Genomic DNA, 18,318 nt, shown 5'->3' with positions numbered 1-18,318 from the left:
GTATTAATACATGTCTAATAAAACAATTAGTTCTTCTGCTACGCCCGTGATCGTCTCGACCCTGATCCTGCCCCACCTGTTGTTATGCACACATACAGACACAACAACAGCCGGAAACTCCGGTGAGAATAAATCCCAGTATAAAACAATGTATACATGCATATACACAATATAAATCATGAACATGCTATCATGAATGTAAACAATAGAACTATGTTCCATAGTCTATGAAACACAACTAATCTAAATCAGGCAACGTAAATCAAACTCATATCTTTGACTCGACTCTAAGCCTAGGGATCCAGGTGTGAATAAAACGTAACAAGTCTCCCACCTACTCTCCCAATCGGGGTGGAGGTACATCTTATTCCCAAACTTCGGTCCTCTGTATCGAATGTCTACAATAGGAGTGAATCTTCTCCTACGCCCATCGACACAACCGAACATCCGGCTTGGCTANAGTCGAAGTCTCGATGTCGAATCTGATAATATCAACTCTGAAATGGCAATGTATAGATATAATCTATCAAGACACAACTCAAAGCAAATCTTGTACAACTCATTATTCAATCTCAATACAATTCGACGGCATAACGGCGTGATTTCTCAATACCGATCAACTCAAATCGCAACATAATCCATATTACAACTCACAACCATCACAATCTATATATCAAGATCTCAAAATCTGCATAATTTCCACCCAATACATGCTGGAATTTCATATAAATTGCATACGATATCATTTCTTCGATCCGGTATTGAATATAAGATTACCACTATCATACCAACACATAATAGGAATCATATCACAATTTCCCCAACATCTAAACTTCAAACTATGCTGAAATGTAAAGAAACTTACATCCTTTGATAGCTCTTAAGGCGAGGAACAAGAATCTAAACTCGGATCGAAAATCGGATGGTTGGATTCTTCACAATCAAATGTCTAATATGTGAGGATCTTGAGCTTTCTTGAATGCTTCTCTCGGTGTTGCTGGTTGCAAGGTGGAGGAGAATGAGAGTGAATAACATATATATATTGCATGCAAATCTCGTACGTGGCTTCTTCAGAATTTTTTGTGTATTTCAGGCGGCGCTCGGGCGGTTGAAATATACCGCTTGGGCGCGGCATTCTCTATCCGGATATCAACTTTGTTCTACCCTGGCGCTCGAGCGGTTAAAAACTATCGCTCGGGCGCGGAATGTTCTGTCCAAGTATTCTTCTTGTGGTGCATTGGCGCTCGGGCGGCCCTTTTTCACCGCTCGGGTGCCACTAGTTCTGTACAAAATCTTGCATAATCCACATACTTCGCCCCATTTAGTCCCGGAGAAGTCCATCTATTCCCTAATCACATCCATGCATATTTAATGATCTCAGATTAACAGAATACAATTCTCGGGCATTACAGCATGATAAAGAAACGTGGCTCGATCTTTAGTCTGCACGTCTCTCGGCGCATATGCGCGAGACCTTCTGGTCTCGACGTTTGCACATTCAACAGCCGCGCATATGCGCGCCCTAACACCGCGCACATGCGCCAATAGTTCTGTCCCAGCAGTTGGTCAGCTCATCAGCTCGCGCATATGCGCGCACCCTCTCGGCGCACATGCGCCACAATCTCTGGAATCAACATTCTGAAATCCAGCCTCTCGCTCATATGCGCGCCCTGTCTCGCGCATATGCGCGAGAAGTTCTGTCTCGCACATACAGCTCCCGAACAACTGGCGCATATGCGCGCACCACTTCCGCGCATATGCGTCAGAACCTCTGGCCTCACTTTCATCTTACTCATACATGATATCAATTCATGCCTCGGAATGGTCCGTCTATCATCATATCAATTTATCAATAAATCATCTCAGATTAAAAGGTAAAAATCTCGGGCATTACACCAACTCTAAAATTAAATAAGAATAATCATTTTCAACAACGATCAGAAACAATGTTCTATTTTGTTTGTAAATTCAAAACTCTTAAATTAAATGACAAGTATATAATTGGTCATCAACTTCCATTGTTTTTAGAGTATAATTTGGTGAATATTAACTAGTTTGGAGAAAGTATAATGAAAAATACCATTTTGATATAATCTTAAACATACAATTAACTAGTTTGAAGAAATATAATTGAAACATTTTGTTATATTTGTCTATTTTTTTTTAATTTAGAATATTTATTATTTTAAATTTAAAAACCTGCCCCAATGCAGACCAAACGACGTCGTCTTTTGACAAAAACCCTAAAACCTAAACCCTCCATCCCCACAGACAACACGCTTCCTTTTAAACACTCTCACACGGCCTAAACCCTAGATCTACAGAAACAAACGAAGAATGGGAATTTTCGAACCATTTCGGGCGATTGGATACATTACAACGGGCGTCCCATTCTCCGTGCAGCGTCTCGGCTCCGAGACCTTCGTCACCGTCAGCGTTGGCAAAGCATTTCAAATCTACAATGTAATAATTCTCTTTGCAGCTTTCTTTTTGTATTTTTCCTGTTGATAATCTGACATTGTTTCAATATCTTCTATGCGCAGTGTGCCAAGCTCACTTTAGTGCTCGTCGGTAAGCTCCCTTCTACAGTATTTTATTTTCTTATCGAACTGCCCTATCTTGTTTTTTTTTTTCTTTTTGTGATTGAGTTCAAAGTATCCTCCAAGCGATGTTATTGAATTTCTATACAGTCTTTTGTAGCTGTTATTGTCTATGGAATTCTGTAAAATTAGATGATAGATTTGTGGAAGTTGCAGGTCATCAGTTGCCAAAGAAGATACGAGCTTTGGCTTCTTATCGTGACTACACATTTGCTGCATATGGAACGAAAATTGCAGTTTTCAAGCGTGCTCATCAGGTACGCACTTGATAAATCGTAACTTAGGACTAAAGATGTCTTTTTTTCTCCCTTCTCTATTGATTTGTTGAATGCTTACCACCTTTGAAATCATCACCAAGATAAGCTCATAATTATTTACAACAGGATGTAGAAGAGAGTGTGAAAGCATGTTAATTGTTTTGTTTCATCTGTCAGATTTAGGCGTTGGGATCCGATGTGTTTTTTAAACGATTTATGTAGGTAAACGGCTAAACCACGATTACGTACAATGCTTAGGTTGACTTCAATTGAGTTAATCGTCCTTGTTACCTGTGGCAGTGTGTATATGCAATTCAGTACTTCTTAGGAAGCTGTACATGCAATTTTTTTCTTGGTTTTTTCTTTTTTCTCTGCTTCGGTGAGAGAAGAAATTGGCTTTATTTTGGTTTACTACAGTGGAATTGTAGATCTTGAAAGCATGATTCTTGAAGGCTATATTTTTTAAATATTGTAATAAATAGTTTTACTAAAGTGTGGAAAAAAACCCGTAGGAGTACCAATTTATGGTAATCCTCCAATCGAGTTGGCGGACTTCCGCCCGACCCGGTTGATAGAAGGCAATATTTTAGCAACTACCGAATCAGTTGCAGAGAGTTTTTGTTTTTTGGAATTTTTCGGACTTTGTCAGTTTAGATAAACTGCTCGAGGCAGAAGTGCTCTTCATATTTTTTTTTTCAAAAATAACCTTTTTTAAACATAAATAGTGCGTTGGAAGCCACTAATATTTTTATTTTTAATATAAAAATATTAAAAAAATTAAAAAGAGTTTTTAATCAAAAAATGTTATAAATTCCATTCATAAATAACCCTACCTCCGACCCAAAATTCTCGCGCCTTAAATACCTACTTGAATGTAATATCCACCTATAAAAATTATTATTAAGTTTTATTCTTAAAAAATCAATAAATAATAAAACTTCTCCTATTCTTATAAATTGAATAAGATAAAGATTTTTTTGGTGCAAATATTTTGGATTGGAGGTAAGGAGTAATGAGTATTTTTAGGATGGAATTGTGGAAATTTGGGGTATGTTTGGATAAAAAAAATATTTAAAACTTTTTTATTAAAAATTTAATTTCCAATGTAATAGAAAAATTGAAGTTTTGTCGGAGGCCACTATTTAAAAAATGTTTAAATTTTCTTTGTAAAATATGAGCCCTGGTCTACTGAAGCCGGTTTTCTCGATCGGCTGGTTTGTTAAAATCGGAAGACCAAAAACATTAATAAACAGAAAAAAAACTCCTTTCACCGACTTGGTTGGCACAAGTTTTTTTTAAAAAAATTAAATATTGCATTCAATTGATCTGGTCAACAGAATTCTGCCAACCTGGCCGGGGGATTACTATAGAAAACCAAATATTTTTTCTTATGAGTTACAACATTTTAAAAACCTACTCGTTGCTACTCTTTGCCCAAATAAACAAGTTGGGAACATTATGGTGTAACCGGGCTCTTGGTTTAGTAAGTTGAGTTAAATCTTGTTTGTGCCAAAAATTAGCATCTCATCACAGCTCTTGGCCAAGAGCTGCGATCAAGATCCTATTTTCAAAGATAAAATGGCAGAAATTCAAAATTTATAATGCATAATCTTTTGAGTGAATTAGCTCATTTTGTTTTGGGAGAGGTGTGCTGCCATTTGGATGAGAAATTGGGTACTGATAAGAATTATAAATTACCCAAGAAGACTCGTCATGTTTCTTTCCGTGGTCATGAATATGAAGTTTTCTGTGAATTTGAAAGCTTCCAACAAGTTAAAGTTTGAGAAAGTTCTTGCCAATGCCATTACAAAATTAACTCGTTTTGCCTCTTTTGCACTTATCCAAGTAGTTTTTAGTTGAATTATTATCGAGATTGCTCAACTTGAGAATTTTTTCTTTAAGCGGTTATTCCATCATTGAGCTGCTGAGTTTCATTTGCAACTTTATACTTTTACGACATCTTAACGTATTCCGTACACTAATTCTTACGTTGCCACTTACAGCGGTTAGTGGTCTCTTCTATTTGGAAATTGTGTTAGTTAAATAATTGTGGTTTCATCTGCTAGCTATCATCGACCTGAGAGATCTATTTAACTTCCATCATCTTGACATTCTAATGCCGTTAAAGTGAAAGATATGTCGGTTGAAAATCGTAAACTGACACGCCTCCAACATTACGTAAAGTCATTTTGAGTGGAGTTGGTGCCTTGGGATTCGAGGAATTGAGTTAGCTGAAACATTTAAGAGGCACCCTTGCCATTTTCGAGTTGCAAAATGCTGCAGATCTTGACAATATGACTGAACTAACTCTGGTATAAAAATGAACTTGATGACTTGCAGATGTCATGGGGAAACAAAATTATTAATTCGCAAGGTGGAAGATGTTATAGACTGGCCACAACCTCATCAAACAATAGGAAAACTCAAGATTGAGTTTTGTAAATTTGCTAACTTCTCAGAATGGATCGGGGACCCATTGTATAAAAAATTGTCAAGTGTGTCTCAGTAGCTATACCGAATGCACATATAACCGTCTTTAGGCTATCAGCTCAACACGTGCTTGTAGGAGGCGTGCCAATAATGAAATGCATTGGAATTGAATTTATGGAAGTGGTACTGACATCCCATTTCAAAGGCTTAAAAATCTGAGATTTGATCGCTTTTCGGCAGTGAGGAATGGTCTGCTTTTTCATGAACCGAGGAGAGCCTTATACACTTCTCCCTTATTCATTGGCTTGCAATGTTCAAATGCGACAAATTAAACGATGTTTTTTCTACTTGAAGCTTACTTTTTTACATGAGTTAGCTATTGAAGGATGCAACATTGTTTTCTTAAAAGTTTTCATTAAACTTTCATTAAACTACTTGAATGTCAAGTCTATTGCTAGGTTTATCTCATGTACCTACGGAACTTATGTGGTCTTTAGCAAGGTTTAAGGGTGTCGTAGCTGCTATGAGATGCTAGCTCTTTGGCCAAACGAGATTACCCTCAAAACTATTTATCAAACTATGACTCTGGGTTATTGCAGAATCTTCCCAACTTGTAGCTTTGAGTGAAGAGGGAAACAACTGCCTTTTGTAGGCTTGAGGTTCTCGAATTATTATATCGTGGAAGATCTACCAAACCACCATAGTTATTTAGAAAATACTGTTAGGACCAGTAAGCTCAAAATTGACACGAGGATAAAAATATAAATGACGTGTATGTTATTCTAAATATGGTGGTTGGTTCTACTCTCCAATCTCCATCAATGACCTCGGAGAGGGTGTTTTTTGTGTTCCATGTGAGTGGGAGACCAATGATCTTGATAATCAATCGTCTCTTAAAATTCCTTCCTCCAAGAATTTTCATTCTTTCTTGATAAAACTTTTTGTGCATGTCCTAGTCTTTCCTGCTGTTGGTGAACATTTCAAAAATTTTATGAGCAAAATATGTATATTCTTTATTTTGTTATTATCATTTGAGTTTTGTATATTGCTGTTGATGTATTTCCTCTACATTGACAAAAATAACACTACCTTGAATAGGTGGCGACTTGGGGGAACCATGACGCAAAGATTAATCACTTATTTCTATTTGGCCAACACATCTTAAGTGTTGATGATAAAAGCAACATTTTCATGTGGCCATTTAAAGAAATAACTGATGAAAATTCTCCAGTTGGCCATATTTCATTGGGAACCAAGTTTAGCGTGAGCTGCATAATGCATCCAGATACTTACTTGAATAAGGTACTTTTTTTGTTCAGAAATCGAAGTAGGGAATATGTGGCTTTTGCTTGTTATTTTCTGAGCTTGTGAATCAACTTCTCACCAATGTTGTAAAAGACGCGCCTGTGGTTCGAGTCTCATTAGGCCCAAGCCAGTGAACCTTACACCCTGGGCGCACTAATATTGAAGAGGCGCATGGTTTGTCAAGCAAACCTTTCACAATCAAATGTTTGGCATTGCAGCCGATACTCGAGTACCTTTCTTCGGCCAAACCCATCCTCCAATGACTCTGGCAACGGCGAAAGCTAGTGGCCAGCAGCTCTGGAGAGTTTTATTTTCATTTTCTGAGTCATTTTTAGGTGGTTCTTGCTCTTTTAGTTCATTTACTTTCATATTTATATGTAATTCTTATCTTAAGATTTAAATGTCTAACCATTCCATTGACTAAAATTAATTAGGTTGTTATTATTGAACTTGTTTGCAAATTATTTGGCTGTATTGGCTGAGTTTTTAGAAAAAATATATTTATTGCTGATTACTTAATGTGGTGGCATAAATTCTTAATTGGGGATTCACAACTCATAGTTTATAACTAATTATTAATTTATTTCTGAAGTTTGTTGTTTATGCCTTGTGAATTTTATTCAAAATTCTTTGATGCATAACTTTTTTTTGACCCTTTAATGCGCCTGACTTCTGGAAGCTGAGCGCCTGTCCTCGCGATTTGCGCCTTGGGCTTCACAACCCTTCGGCATCTTGTTGCGGTCTTGTGTCCTTGATAACTATTCGTCTTACAATAAGCAATCCAAACAGGTGATTCTTGGAACTCAGGAAGGTTCTCTGCAATTATGGAACATTAGCACAAAGAACAAACTTCATGAATTCAAAGGATGGAATGCCGCCATATGTTGCTGTGTTTCATCTCCTGCGTTACATGTTATTGCTGTTGGTTGCTCTGATGGAAAGATTCATGTCCACAACATCCTCTACGATGAAGAGGTGGTTACATTTACTCATTCCAATTCTGGAGCTGTGACTGCTTTATCTTTCAGCACCGATGGGCAGCCCCTTTTAGCGTCTGGTGGTTCATCTGGTGTCATAAGTATTTGGAACCTTGAGAAAAGGAAGCTTCACTCCATCATTAGAGAGGCCCATGATTGCTCGATAGTTTCTCTTCACTTTTTTGCTTGTGAGCCTGTGCTGATGAGTTCATCCGCAGATAACTCTGTGAAAATGTGGATTTTTGATACAAGTGATGGGGATCCTCGCCTACTACGATTTCGAAGTGGTCACAGTGCTCCTCCTATACGTATAAAATTTTATGCCAATGGAAGACATATTCTTTCTGCTGGTCAGGATCGTGCTTTTCGTCTTTTTTCTGTTGTCCAAGATCAGCAGAGTAGAGAACTTTCACAACGCCATGCATCCAAAAGAGCAAAGAAACTTAAGATGAAGGAAGCAGAAATTAAACTTAAGCCTGTAATTGCGTTTGATGTTGCTGAAATCAGGGAGCGTGATTGGTGCAATGTAGTTACCTGTCATATGGATACCGCTCAGGCGTATGTGTGGAGGCTTCAAAATTTTGTTATTGGAGAGCATATTCTTTCTCCAAGCACTCAGGACACTACGCCTGTGAAGGCATGTGCGATAAGCACATGTGGTAATTTTGCTGTAATTGGGACTGCCGGGGGTTGGATTGAGCGGTTTAATCTTCAGTCAGGTATCAGTCGAGGCTGTTATGTTGATATGATAGAAAAAAAAACCTGTGCTCATGCAGGAGAAGTAGTTGGCATTGCTTGTGATTCAACAAATACAATCATGATAAGTGCTGGATACCATGGAGATGTTAAAGTTTGGGACTTCAAGGGACGTGACTTAAAATCCAGATGGGAAATTGGTTCTTCTCTGGTCAAGATTGTATATCACCGTTACAATGGGCTTTTGGCTACTGTGGCAGATGACTTAGTTATTCGTTTGTTCGATGTTACTGCATTGAGGATAGTTCGAAAATTTGAAGGTCATGCAGATCGTATAACAGATGTGTGCTTTAGCGAGGATGGGAAGTGGCTTTTGACATCCAGTATGGACGGGACAATTAGAATTTGGGATGTGATTCTAGCTAAACAAATAGATGCTGTACATGTTGACATCCCTGTGACAGCATTATCTCTCTCACCAAATATGGATATTTTAGCTACAGCTCACGTGGATCAGACAGGGATATATCTCTGGGTTAACCAGTCGATGTTTTCTGCATCTACTAAAGCTGATTCCTATGGAAGTGGCAAGGAAATTGTAAATATCAAGCTACCATCCATTTCTTCACTGGGAGATTCTTCACATGACTATGACGATTTTACCAAGGCGGATATCGACCTGCAAGAAGCCAAAGATCCTTCTCATTTCCAAGTTTTGAATTATCAAATACCTGAACTTGTCACGCTTTCCCTGTTGCCCAAGAGTCAGTGGCAAAGCCTGATCAATTTGGATGTTATAAAAGCCAGGAACAAACCGATCGAGCCCCCAAAAAAACCAGAAAAGGCCCCTTTCTTCTTACCAACTATTCCATCTCTCTCCGGGGAGATATTGTTTAAAACTAGAGAATCTTCTGGAGAAGAGAAGCATTCACAAGCTGGTGAAACAGATAGCAGCAGAGAGGAAAAAACTGACATCTCAGAGTCCCAGTTCTTACAGGCCCTTCAGACCTTGTCAGAGGAGGAGAACCGTAAGTTCACATACATGTTACCTTTCATATCAGTTGTCTGAGTTCTAAATTTTCTCGGATCTGTTTAAAATCGAATATATGTGGATGTATTCGTGCAGTTGCAGCATTTACAGATTATATCAAAGGTTTATCCTCTTCCACATTGGATATGGAACTTAGGATGCTTCAGATTATAGATGATGACGATGAGCCACAGAAGAGCAATAGATCGAAAATGTATTTCATTGAACTCCTGCTGGACTATTTTATACAAGAGATTTTATGCAGAAAGAACTTTGAGTTTATACAAGCTGTGCTCAGATTATTTTTAAAGGTATTTATTTATCTTCGCTGTCGTAGCTGCTTTCTATGTTAATTCCAGTAGCATCTTTTAAGGTACTCCTGCGCACAAGTGCAAGTGGGAGAATCCACAAGCAAAGGCTATACGACATGCGGTTTTTGAAGTGAAATGTGGATCTTGACCTTTGAGCACATTCCCTATGATGCCTTAAAGGCTGGAGGCATGTTTGAATGTGATAATTCTGAATCCAATGTGAAATCCAATATGATAGTAATTCGCATTTATTTGTACAATAATGAATACTTGGTTGATTGTTCAAAATATTGGTTGAAATGCAGTGCGATGGTAATTCACATTTACTTATAACTATGCTCCACCTGATGAATTCTTAATTCCTTCTGACACCCTTTGTTGGTATGCTCAGATTCATGGAGAAAGTATTCGACAACGGCCAGCTTTACAGGATAAAGCACAAAAGCTTCTAGAGATCCAATCTACAGTTTGGCAAAAAATAGAGAATTTGTTTCAGAGCACGAGATGTATGGTTACGTTTCTTAGCAACTCGCTTGTGTGATTTTTATTTATTTGCCCATCTACTGCAATTTATCCTCAATATCGGTTGTTTTGTCTTCTTTACGGTTATGTAATCTTACACTTTTGAATAGACGTTCTTAAAGAATATGAGTACAGGCAGTTGTGCTTTTTGGTATGATATGTGAATGGCTATCTGGAGCAATGCTCCTCCGAGTAGTAAAAATATTTTTATTGAGAACGGAATCTGGGGTTTATATTTCTTGTCAAGTATCGAGTCATTTGTTTAGAAAAATTAACAGGATGCAGCATCATTATGACTTGGTTTTTGGGGTGATTTAATGAGACAAGTATGAAGGAATTTCATCTATCATGGTACATTTTCGTTAGTTGTGAGATCGGTTATATGGATATTAATTCTCCAGACTAAGCGATTTTCTCCTCACATATCATTTCTTAGACCAACATCTAAGATACACCGAGGAATTTGTTTAGAAAAATTAACACAATGCAGCATCGAATAACATCGTCATGACTCAGTTTCGGGGTGATTTTATGCATGACTGCGTGTAGTTCTAGAATTAGCTCACACCTCAGCAAACTTTTGAGCGGAGACGCGTGAATCCAACAAGACAGACTCATGTAAAGTTTATCTACAAATTGCATCACGTCGCCATAATTCCTAGATTGATTTTGGTTTCTTACCTTCCTCACAACTTCTTAGGTACCCATATGAATGTCTATTAAATCCAATTTTTGCCAGTCATGTCCGTTTTGAAGACTGGAGTTGTGAATGTTGTTGGTTGAGGTAATGTGTGCTAGAGTAGATGTCCTGTAAGCCAAATGTTGGCTGGAGAATTTATTGACTCAAGTGTAATAAACAATCTTTATTTTAATATAATTTACTTTTTAATGGTTTCGTTATACTTTATCTGTATACCCATGAAAGCAGCATAGAGAAAGTCCTTGATTATGCTTTAATACAAATGAATCGTAATTCGATGTTGAAACTCATTTGTAAACACTGCATATTCTAAATTCGCTCCTAGTCGATTCAGCCACCTAAAACAGGGATATAAAGGTCGCTTGAACTCGAGACTAGCATCTGTGATGTTATGTACCACGTTTCTTGGTAAGGGCATAGAGATGTCCAAACATGCAGATGGGTAGTCATATGATGATTATACCGAACAACCCTCCCTCGAACTTTCCAAGTGGTTATCATTCATCGAGAGGATCACTTCGTGGTTATGATTGTACACCATTAGTTCTTACGACCCGGGACAACACTGAGGCTCTATATGCTAGGGCTGTGCTTTGACTCGTTTACCGGCTCCAGGAGAGTCATCAAGTGGCGAGGTTGGGTACAGTTACGACACATATAGGAGCCAGTGCATTGTAGTTGGGGATTCACCGCTCACCTACGGGTGTGGATATCCGATGTGGTCTGATGTAATAATAGTGCAGGGAAACTCTGGCCAGAGTATGAGATGTACGTTAGAGAAAGAGTTCTCCAATAGTGCACGCGATGCCACTATTATAGTTATCACATAGTTATCGAATTAATATGCAACCCTCGATGAACCAATGGTTGCAGATTCGATCGTGATATATGAGATGAAAGGACCGTACTGTACGTTAATCATAATCGAGTGGTTCTTGTAGGCACTATCAGTGATACCTAGGGGATCATGGGGCGATGCTACTAGACGCTCTTACCATGATCCGATGGGTGCAATCAGAAATGAGTTCTGACATTCTTGATCAATGTGTTGATGAAAAAAATGGGGCTAACTAGGGTAAGCCCGAATAAGAATAAATGTTATTTTGAATCACAAGGAGTTGTGAACCCACGGCTAGCTGTATCCCTGAACCATTGAGGGTCATACAAGCACTGGATCGTTTGTTCCCGTTGAGAGAATAAATTCAAGGAGTTGAATTTATATTATGATATAGTAAATTCAAGGAGTTGAATTTATGATAATTAAATTATGATATAGTAAATTAAGAAGTTGAATTTATGAAATTTGGAGATAATAAATTCAAGGAGTTGAATTTATAATTTAAATGTTAAATTCAAATGTTGAATTTATGATGGATTTAATTTATTAAGCTCAAAAGTTGAGTTTATTAAATATTAAATTTTGGAGGTAATAAATTCAAAGAGTTGAATTTATAATTTAAATATTAAATTCAAATGTTGAATTTATAAGGGATTTAAATTAAAAGTAATATATGTATAATGGACTTGTAGGAGTACAAGACCAATATACATATTAAGGTTCTTAATTGGACTTTAAAAGATTAAATAATTAATTAAACTAGTTGGACTAGCATAATTAATTGATTAAGCTCATTAAGTATTTAATTTTATTAATGGGCCCTAAGCTTATATATGTGTATTAGGCTTAAGGTAAAACACAATTCATTCACAATTTTTCGAAAATCCTCCTCCTTCTCTCCACAAAATTTTGGCCACTTCCTTTCGAAGGAGAAGTTTGAGCCGTCTCTCGTTTTCAATCTCCAACGTAAAAACTTCTTCTAATTTTTCTAGTGCAAATTAAAAGAGGAACAAATCAAGAGCTATATCCGCCTAAACCAGATTAGTCGGAGCCTGATTAGAAAAATAAAGAAAGGAGTTTTCAAAGAAAGTTCGTAGGGATTCATCAAGAGCTATATCCGCCTAAACCGGATTAGTCGGAGCCAAGTGATTCAATTCACCAAAGGTATAAAATTCCAACGCCCAATGTTTGTTTATTAAAAACCATACGAACGCCCAATTAAATATATTTTGATTGTCAAAATAAAATAAAAAATTTTAAAACTTCCGCTGCGTTTGGGCCTGTAGAAAACCGAGATCCAACAGTGGTATCAGAGCCAAGGTTTTTCTAAATCGTATGATTTTTAATATTGAATAATTTGTTTCTTACCACACTTGAAAATTTTCAGAAAATTGAAACACCATTAAAATTATTTTTTTAAAAAAAAAAATTTGTAATCTGCCCAGAACCGGCGCCGCACGCTGTGCGCCTCCCTGCGCGGCGCACTGCGCAGCGCACGCACCTGCGCGTACAGGAGTCCCGCCACTTCCCGAAACGTTCGGGCAGCGAGGGCGGCAGCCCGGGATTGTCTCGGGAACTGTGCTGGACTATTGGGCCTGAATTGTTTGGGCCTAGGGTGCAATTTTCAGAATTTTAAAATTTTTGGGCAAAATTGATATTTTTGAAAATTGGTTCAATTTTTCTTTTGGAAAATTAATTTTTGAAAAATTAATAATTTCCTTGTAAAATAGATAATTAGAATATGATTTTAATTATTTATGGTAAAAATGAGTTTTACAAGAAATCAATTATTATTGATTTAATTGGAAATTAAATAAAGGATTTTATTTAATTTATTAAATTCTTTAATAATTGTGATGGTTTGTTGCAAATTATTAGATATATGATTTATCAGTTAATTAAATTTGTTTAATTAATTGATGTTAATATTTGATATTAAATGTATGAAGGATGATCGAGAGCCTTGACCAATGTGTTAGGTGTATGTTAGGATATTTTACAATTTTATTCATTTTTTTAATATTTGATATTATTAAAGTGGACCTGGTTTATGGCTCGTTCCCACCCCATGAGATGTATCCCTTATGTGCCATGGCTATTTAAATGTAATTATTATAAATAGTGGGAGATCAAAACTGGAAGATGGTGGGCCTGATGCACAGGATGAAGACATGTAAAATATTGGAAGCTCTTGTAATAGTTGCATTTGCATCCCTGCATTCACCTAGGTTTTGGACTTTGATCCATGTATGGCTCACATTGATCTAATAGTGTTGGCGATCGATCATCCTTATTTATTGTTGAATGTCATATTATGATATATATGCGATATATAGTAGTATGCATGTATGTATATTATTAGATAATATAGTTGCATGAATCCGGCAAACATACAAATTCGTGGCACGCGATTATAAAATTAAAATGATGAGACAATTTTAAAATTAAAATCCCTCATTTTGAATATAATTCAAAATTTATAACAAACCATAAAAGTAAAAATTAAAAGAGTTTAATTTTTCCTTGCCTTCCATCAACCGTGGTTGCATGTTGATCGATACCCGCGGACAGTGTCTGGCTCATATTATTGGGGAGGCCTGGACGCCGGAAAGCTGTGACTTCCACCGGACATATGATGTGAATTGAGTGGAACTCCCATGACTTCGGCTCATATTATTGGGGGAACTCATGGCGACCGTCTACTACAATTCAATATTGATGGGTCGGTTTGACAGGCGAAAATAAACGGCGTCATATTATTGGGTCATTATTAAACGTGAGGCAAAACACGCGGAGGTTGCATAGAGATGCAATTGGATTCTACCTTTTAGAAATTATAATTGGTTGATATTATTCGGGATTATAATTGGCTAATTGGACTCTACGTGCCCACTAAGGAAATAGGATTTCCCTTTTTCATCAGAGGGTGGTGGAAATGTCAAAATAGTGGGAGGGAATTTATAAAAAAAAAAAATCCATATTTTATATCTTAAAATTATTTTAAAATAATCAGCAACAATTATTCTGTTTCCATATCAGTATATTTTCGATTTCGTAACGTAATACATTTTTGTTATTAACAAGCTAACCGAACCAAACTTTCAAGACTGGTTGAGAAATTGTTCTGAATTCGGAGAAAATGCATACACACTAATGTCAGTCCTGTTGAACTGACAAAGCAGGCAAGATGGTAGGACCATAGTATGCAAGCTAAAGTGTAACATGCTCGCTTTTATGTCAAATGAACTATAGGGACAGTTTGAGGAAATGTTGAATGCTGCTAACATTCGAATGCACTTGCAAGAGTTGCATAATGCATGAAACTCTTACAATGATGCACACCACTTTCAAGGAGCTCATGACTACACGTATGCAAGATGGGGCTTTGGCCCATGAGCGTGGTGTACGTATGACTGGGCTTATTGAGAATGTGGTGGACCTGGAATATGTGATTCCTAACAAGTTACTAGATAACATCAATTTGTTGTCTTTCTCTTCCTTATTTGACGGGGTTATGGTGAACTTCAATTTGAATAAGATAGATGATAGCCTTGAAGAGCTAGTCAATACGCTTATGACTTATGAGATCACCATAAAAGAAAAAAAAATGTTGTTTTTCTAATGGGCCTCTCGTCAGACGAAAAATGCCCACAAAGTAAGGGAAAGAAATGTTCTGTCCCTCAGAAGAAAAACAAACCCAATAAGAGGCAAACTCTGAAGGACACTTAAAGGGCCTACAAAGCTCGATAAGTCAGAACATATTTATTTCACTGCAAGAAGTCTGGACATAAGAAATTATATACGTCATAAATGTTCTGAAAATGATAAGTGAATGTCCAAGTAAACAGGATTTCAACAACAAACAAAAAAAAAGTTAGATGATTCAAATCCCACACAAATATGGCACGCTAAACTATGTCATATTTCCCAAAGACGGATGCACAAGCTAGTGGGAGAAGGCATGTTTGACCTGTCTGACATAAATACTCTACCTACTTGTAATTCCTATATGAAAGGAAAAATGACCAAGACTCCATTCCATGGAAACGCGGAACGTGCACATGGTCTACTTAGTAATTCCTATATGAAATGAAAGATGACCGAGACTCCATTCCATGGAAACGTGGGACGTGCACATGGTATACTGGATTTGATCCACACAGACGTTTGTCGCCCGCTAAGTGTTCTCACAAAATGTGGGCAATCCTATTTCATTACCTTTATTGATGACTATTCGAGGTAAGAGTCTGTTTATTTGATGAAACACAAATGTGAACCATTTGAAACGTTCAAGGAATTCAGATCTGAAGTAGAAAAACAAGTAGAAAGAAGTATTAAGACACTTCGATCTGATCGAGGGGGAGAATACTTGAGTGCCGAAATTTTGGGTTAACTAAAAGAGAATGAGATTCTCTCACAGTAGAATCCACCAGCAACACCACAATTGCATGGTGTTTCTGAACGTCGTAAGCGAACCTTGTTGGACATGGTTCGATCCATGATGGGATTCACTGAATTGCCTACATAGTTTTGGGTTTTTGCACTTGAAACGGCGGCAATGTTGTTGAATAATGTCCATACCAAAGCAGTGGATAAAACACCATATGAGATATGGATTGGAAAAACTCCCAAATATTCTTACATGAGAATATGGGGGTGTCCTGCTTACGTGAAGCAGACAGTGGGATACAAATTGGATAGTAGATCCACTTTGTGCTACTTTGTAGGATATCCAAAGAACTCTGTTGGATATTATTTCTATCATCCCAATGAAGCAAAAGTGTTTGTTTCAAGAAATGCCACCTTTTTGGAAAAAGAATTTTTATTAGATAGAAAAAGCAAGATGATAGAACATGAAGAAATTCAAGATACTTCCTCAACTTTAGAAGTTGAACATATTTCCCAACAACCAGTAGTTGAAGTACAAGCTCCTAGAAGGTCTGATAGGGTTATTAGACCACATGCTAGATATACGCTTCTTCATGAACGAGACCATGATGAGTCTTGTGTTGGATGTGATCCAATGAACTTCAAAGAAGCAATATCTGATACTGATTGATCAAAATGGCTTGAAGCCATGCAGTCTGAGATGAACTCTATGTATTCAAACCAAGTCTAGACATTAGTGGATCCACCTGAGGGAATCGTTCCCATAGGATGCAAATGGATCTACAAAAGAAAGCTTGGGACGGATGGGAAGGTATTGACCTTCAAAGCAAGACTGGTTGCAAAAGGTTATACTCAAAGGCAAGGAGTTGACTATGAGGAAACTTTTTCACAAGTTGCTATGTTTAAGTCCATTAGAATACTACTAGCCATAGCAGCATGGTATGACTATGAGATATGACAAATGGATGTAAAGACTGCATTCCTCAATGGAGACATCAAAGAAGAAATTTATATGTCTCAACCTGAGGGATACACATCAGTAGGAAGTGAGCATAAGGTATGCAAACTTCAGAGATCTATATATGGTCTCAAGCAGGCGTCAAGGAATTGGAACCTCAAATTGGATATCACTATCAAAGAGTTTGATTTTGCTAAGAATCTTGAGGAACCATGTGTGTACAAGAAAGTTAGTGGGAGTGCATTGAAATTCCTTATACTTTATGTTGATGACATCCTACTCATTGGGAATGATGTAGGATTGCTGCAATCAACTAAAATATGGTTAGCAAGTAAATTCTCCATGAAAGACATGGGTGAAGCATCCTATGTATTGGGAATACAAATCTATAGAGATGGATTGAAGAGGATGTTGGGACTAACCCAAGCCACTTATATCGATACCATTATGAAATGATTCTCTATGGAAGAGTCCAAGAGAGGATACTTATCAACGTGTCATGGTATTACTCTATCTAAAGCTATTTGTCCCAAAAGTGATGAAGAGATAGAGATGATGACACGTATTCCATATGCGTCAGCTATTGGTAGTATCATGTATGGTATGATATCGACTCGTCCTGATGTTGCTTACGTTTTGAGTGTTACAAGCAGATATCAGGCGAACCCTGGTCCAATGCATTGGAAGGCCGTGAAAGATATTCTTAAGTACTTGAGAAGGACTAAGAATTTGTTCACGGTCTATGGGGGTGGAGAATTGAAATTGGAAGGCTACACTGATTATAGCTTCCAATGTGACGTAGATGATTCGAAATCGACCTCTAGTTTTGTATTCATGCTTAATGGTGCGGCTGTCTCTTGGAAGAGTTCTAAGCAAGACACCGTTGCGGATTCCACCACTGAAGCTGAGTACATTGCTGCATCTGCTGCAGCCAATGAGGCAGTTTGGATGAGGAATTTTGTCCAAAAGTTGGGCGTTATTCCTAATGGATTTGATCCAGTCCCGTTGTACTGCGACAATACTGGTGCTATTGCGCAAGCAAAGGAACCAAGGTCTCATCAGCGATACAAACATGTACTGAGTAAGTTCCACATCACACGGGAGATTGTGGGAAGAGGAGATATATCGGTTGAATAGTCTCATCTGCAGATAATGTTGTTGATCCACTTACAAAACCCTTGCCAGGACCATTGTTTGAAAAGCATCGCGAAACAATGGGATTAAAGTTTATGGGTAGTTGCCTCTAGGGCAAGTGGGAGATTGTTAGAGTAAATGCCCTGTAAGCCAACTGTTGGCTGGGGAATT

At 37.5% G+C, this 18,318-nt stretch overlaps 1 protein-coding gene across 1 annotated transcript; it reads left to right on the top strand.

Annotated features, from left to right (window-relative positions):
• Positions 1 to 2,236: 2,236 nt before the first annotated feature.
• On the top strand, positions 2,237 to 10,282 carry LOC140957648 (U3 small nucleolar RNA-associated protein 21 homolog). The gene is made up of 7 exons (XM_073414982.1): positions 2,237 to 2,463; positions 2,544 to 2,571; positions 2,757 to 2,857; positions 6,386 to 6,589; positions 7,382 to 9,293; positions 9,392 to 9,606; positions 9,998 to 10,282. The coding sequence occupies exons 1-7, from the start codon at positions 2,338 to 2,340 to the stop codon at positions 10,145 to 10,147; spliced, it is 2,736 nt and encodes a 911-aa protein (XP_073271083.1). The 5' UTR covers positions 2,237 to 2,337; the 3' UTR covers positions 10,148 to 10,282.
• The last annotated feature ends 8,036 nt before the right edge of the window (positions 10,283 to 18,318 follow it).

The sequence above is a fragment of the Primulina huaijiensis genome, chromosome 14, assembly GCF_012295235.1.
Source record: "Primulina huaijiensis isolate GDHJ02 chromosome 14, ASM1229523v2, whole genome shotgun sequence".
Taxonomy (NCBI): domain Eukaryota; kingdom Viridiplantae; phylum Streptophyta; class Magnoliopsida; order Lamiales; family Gesneriaceae; genus Primulina; species Primulina huaijiensis.
This window is presented reverse-complemented; position numbering and strand designations above follow the sequence as displayed.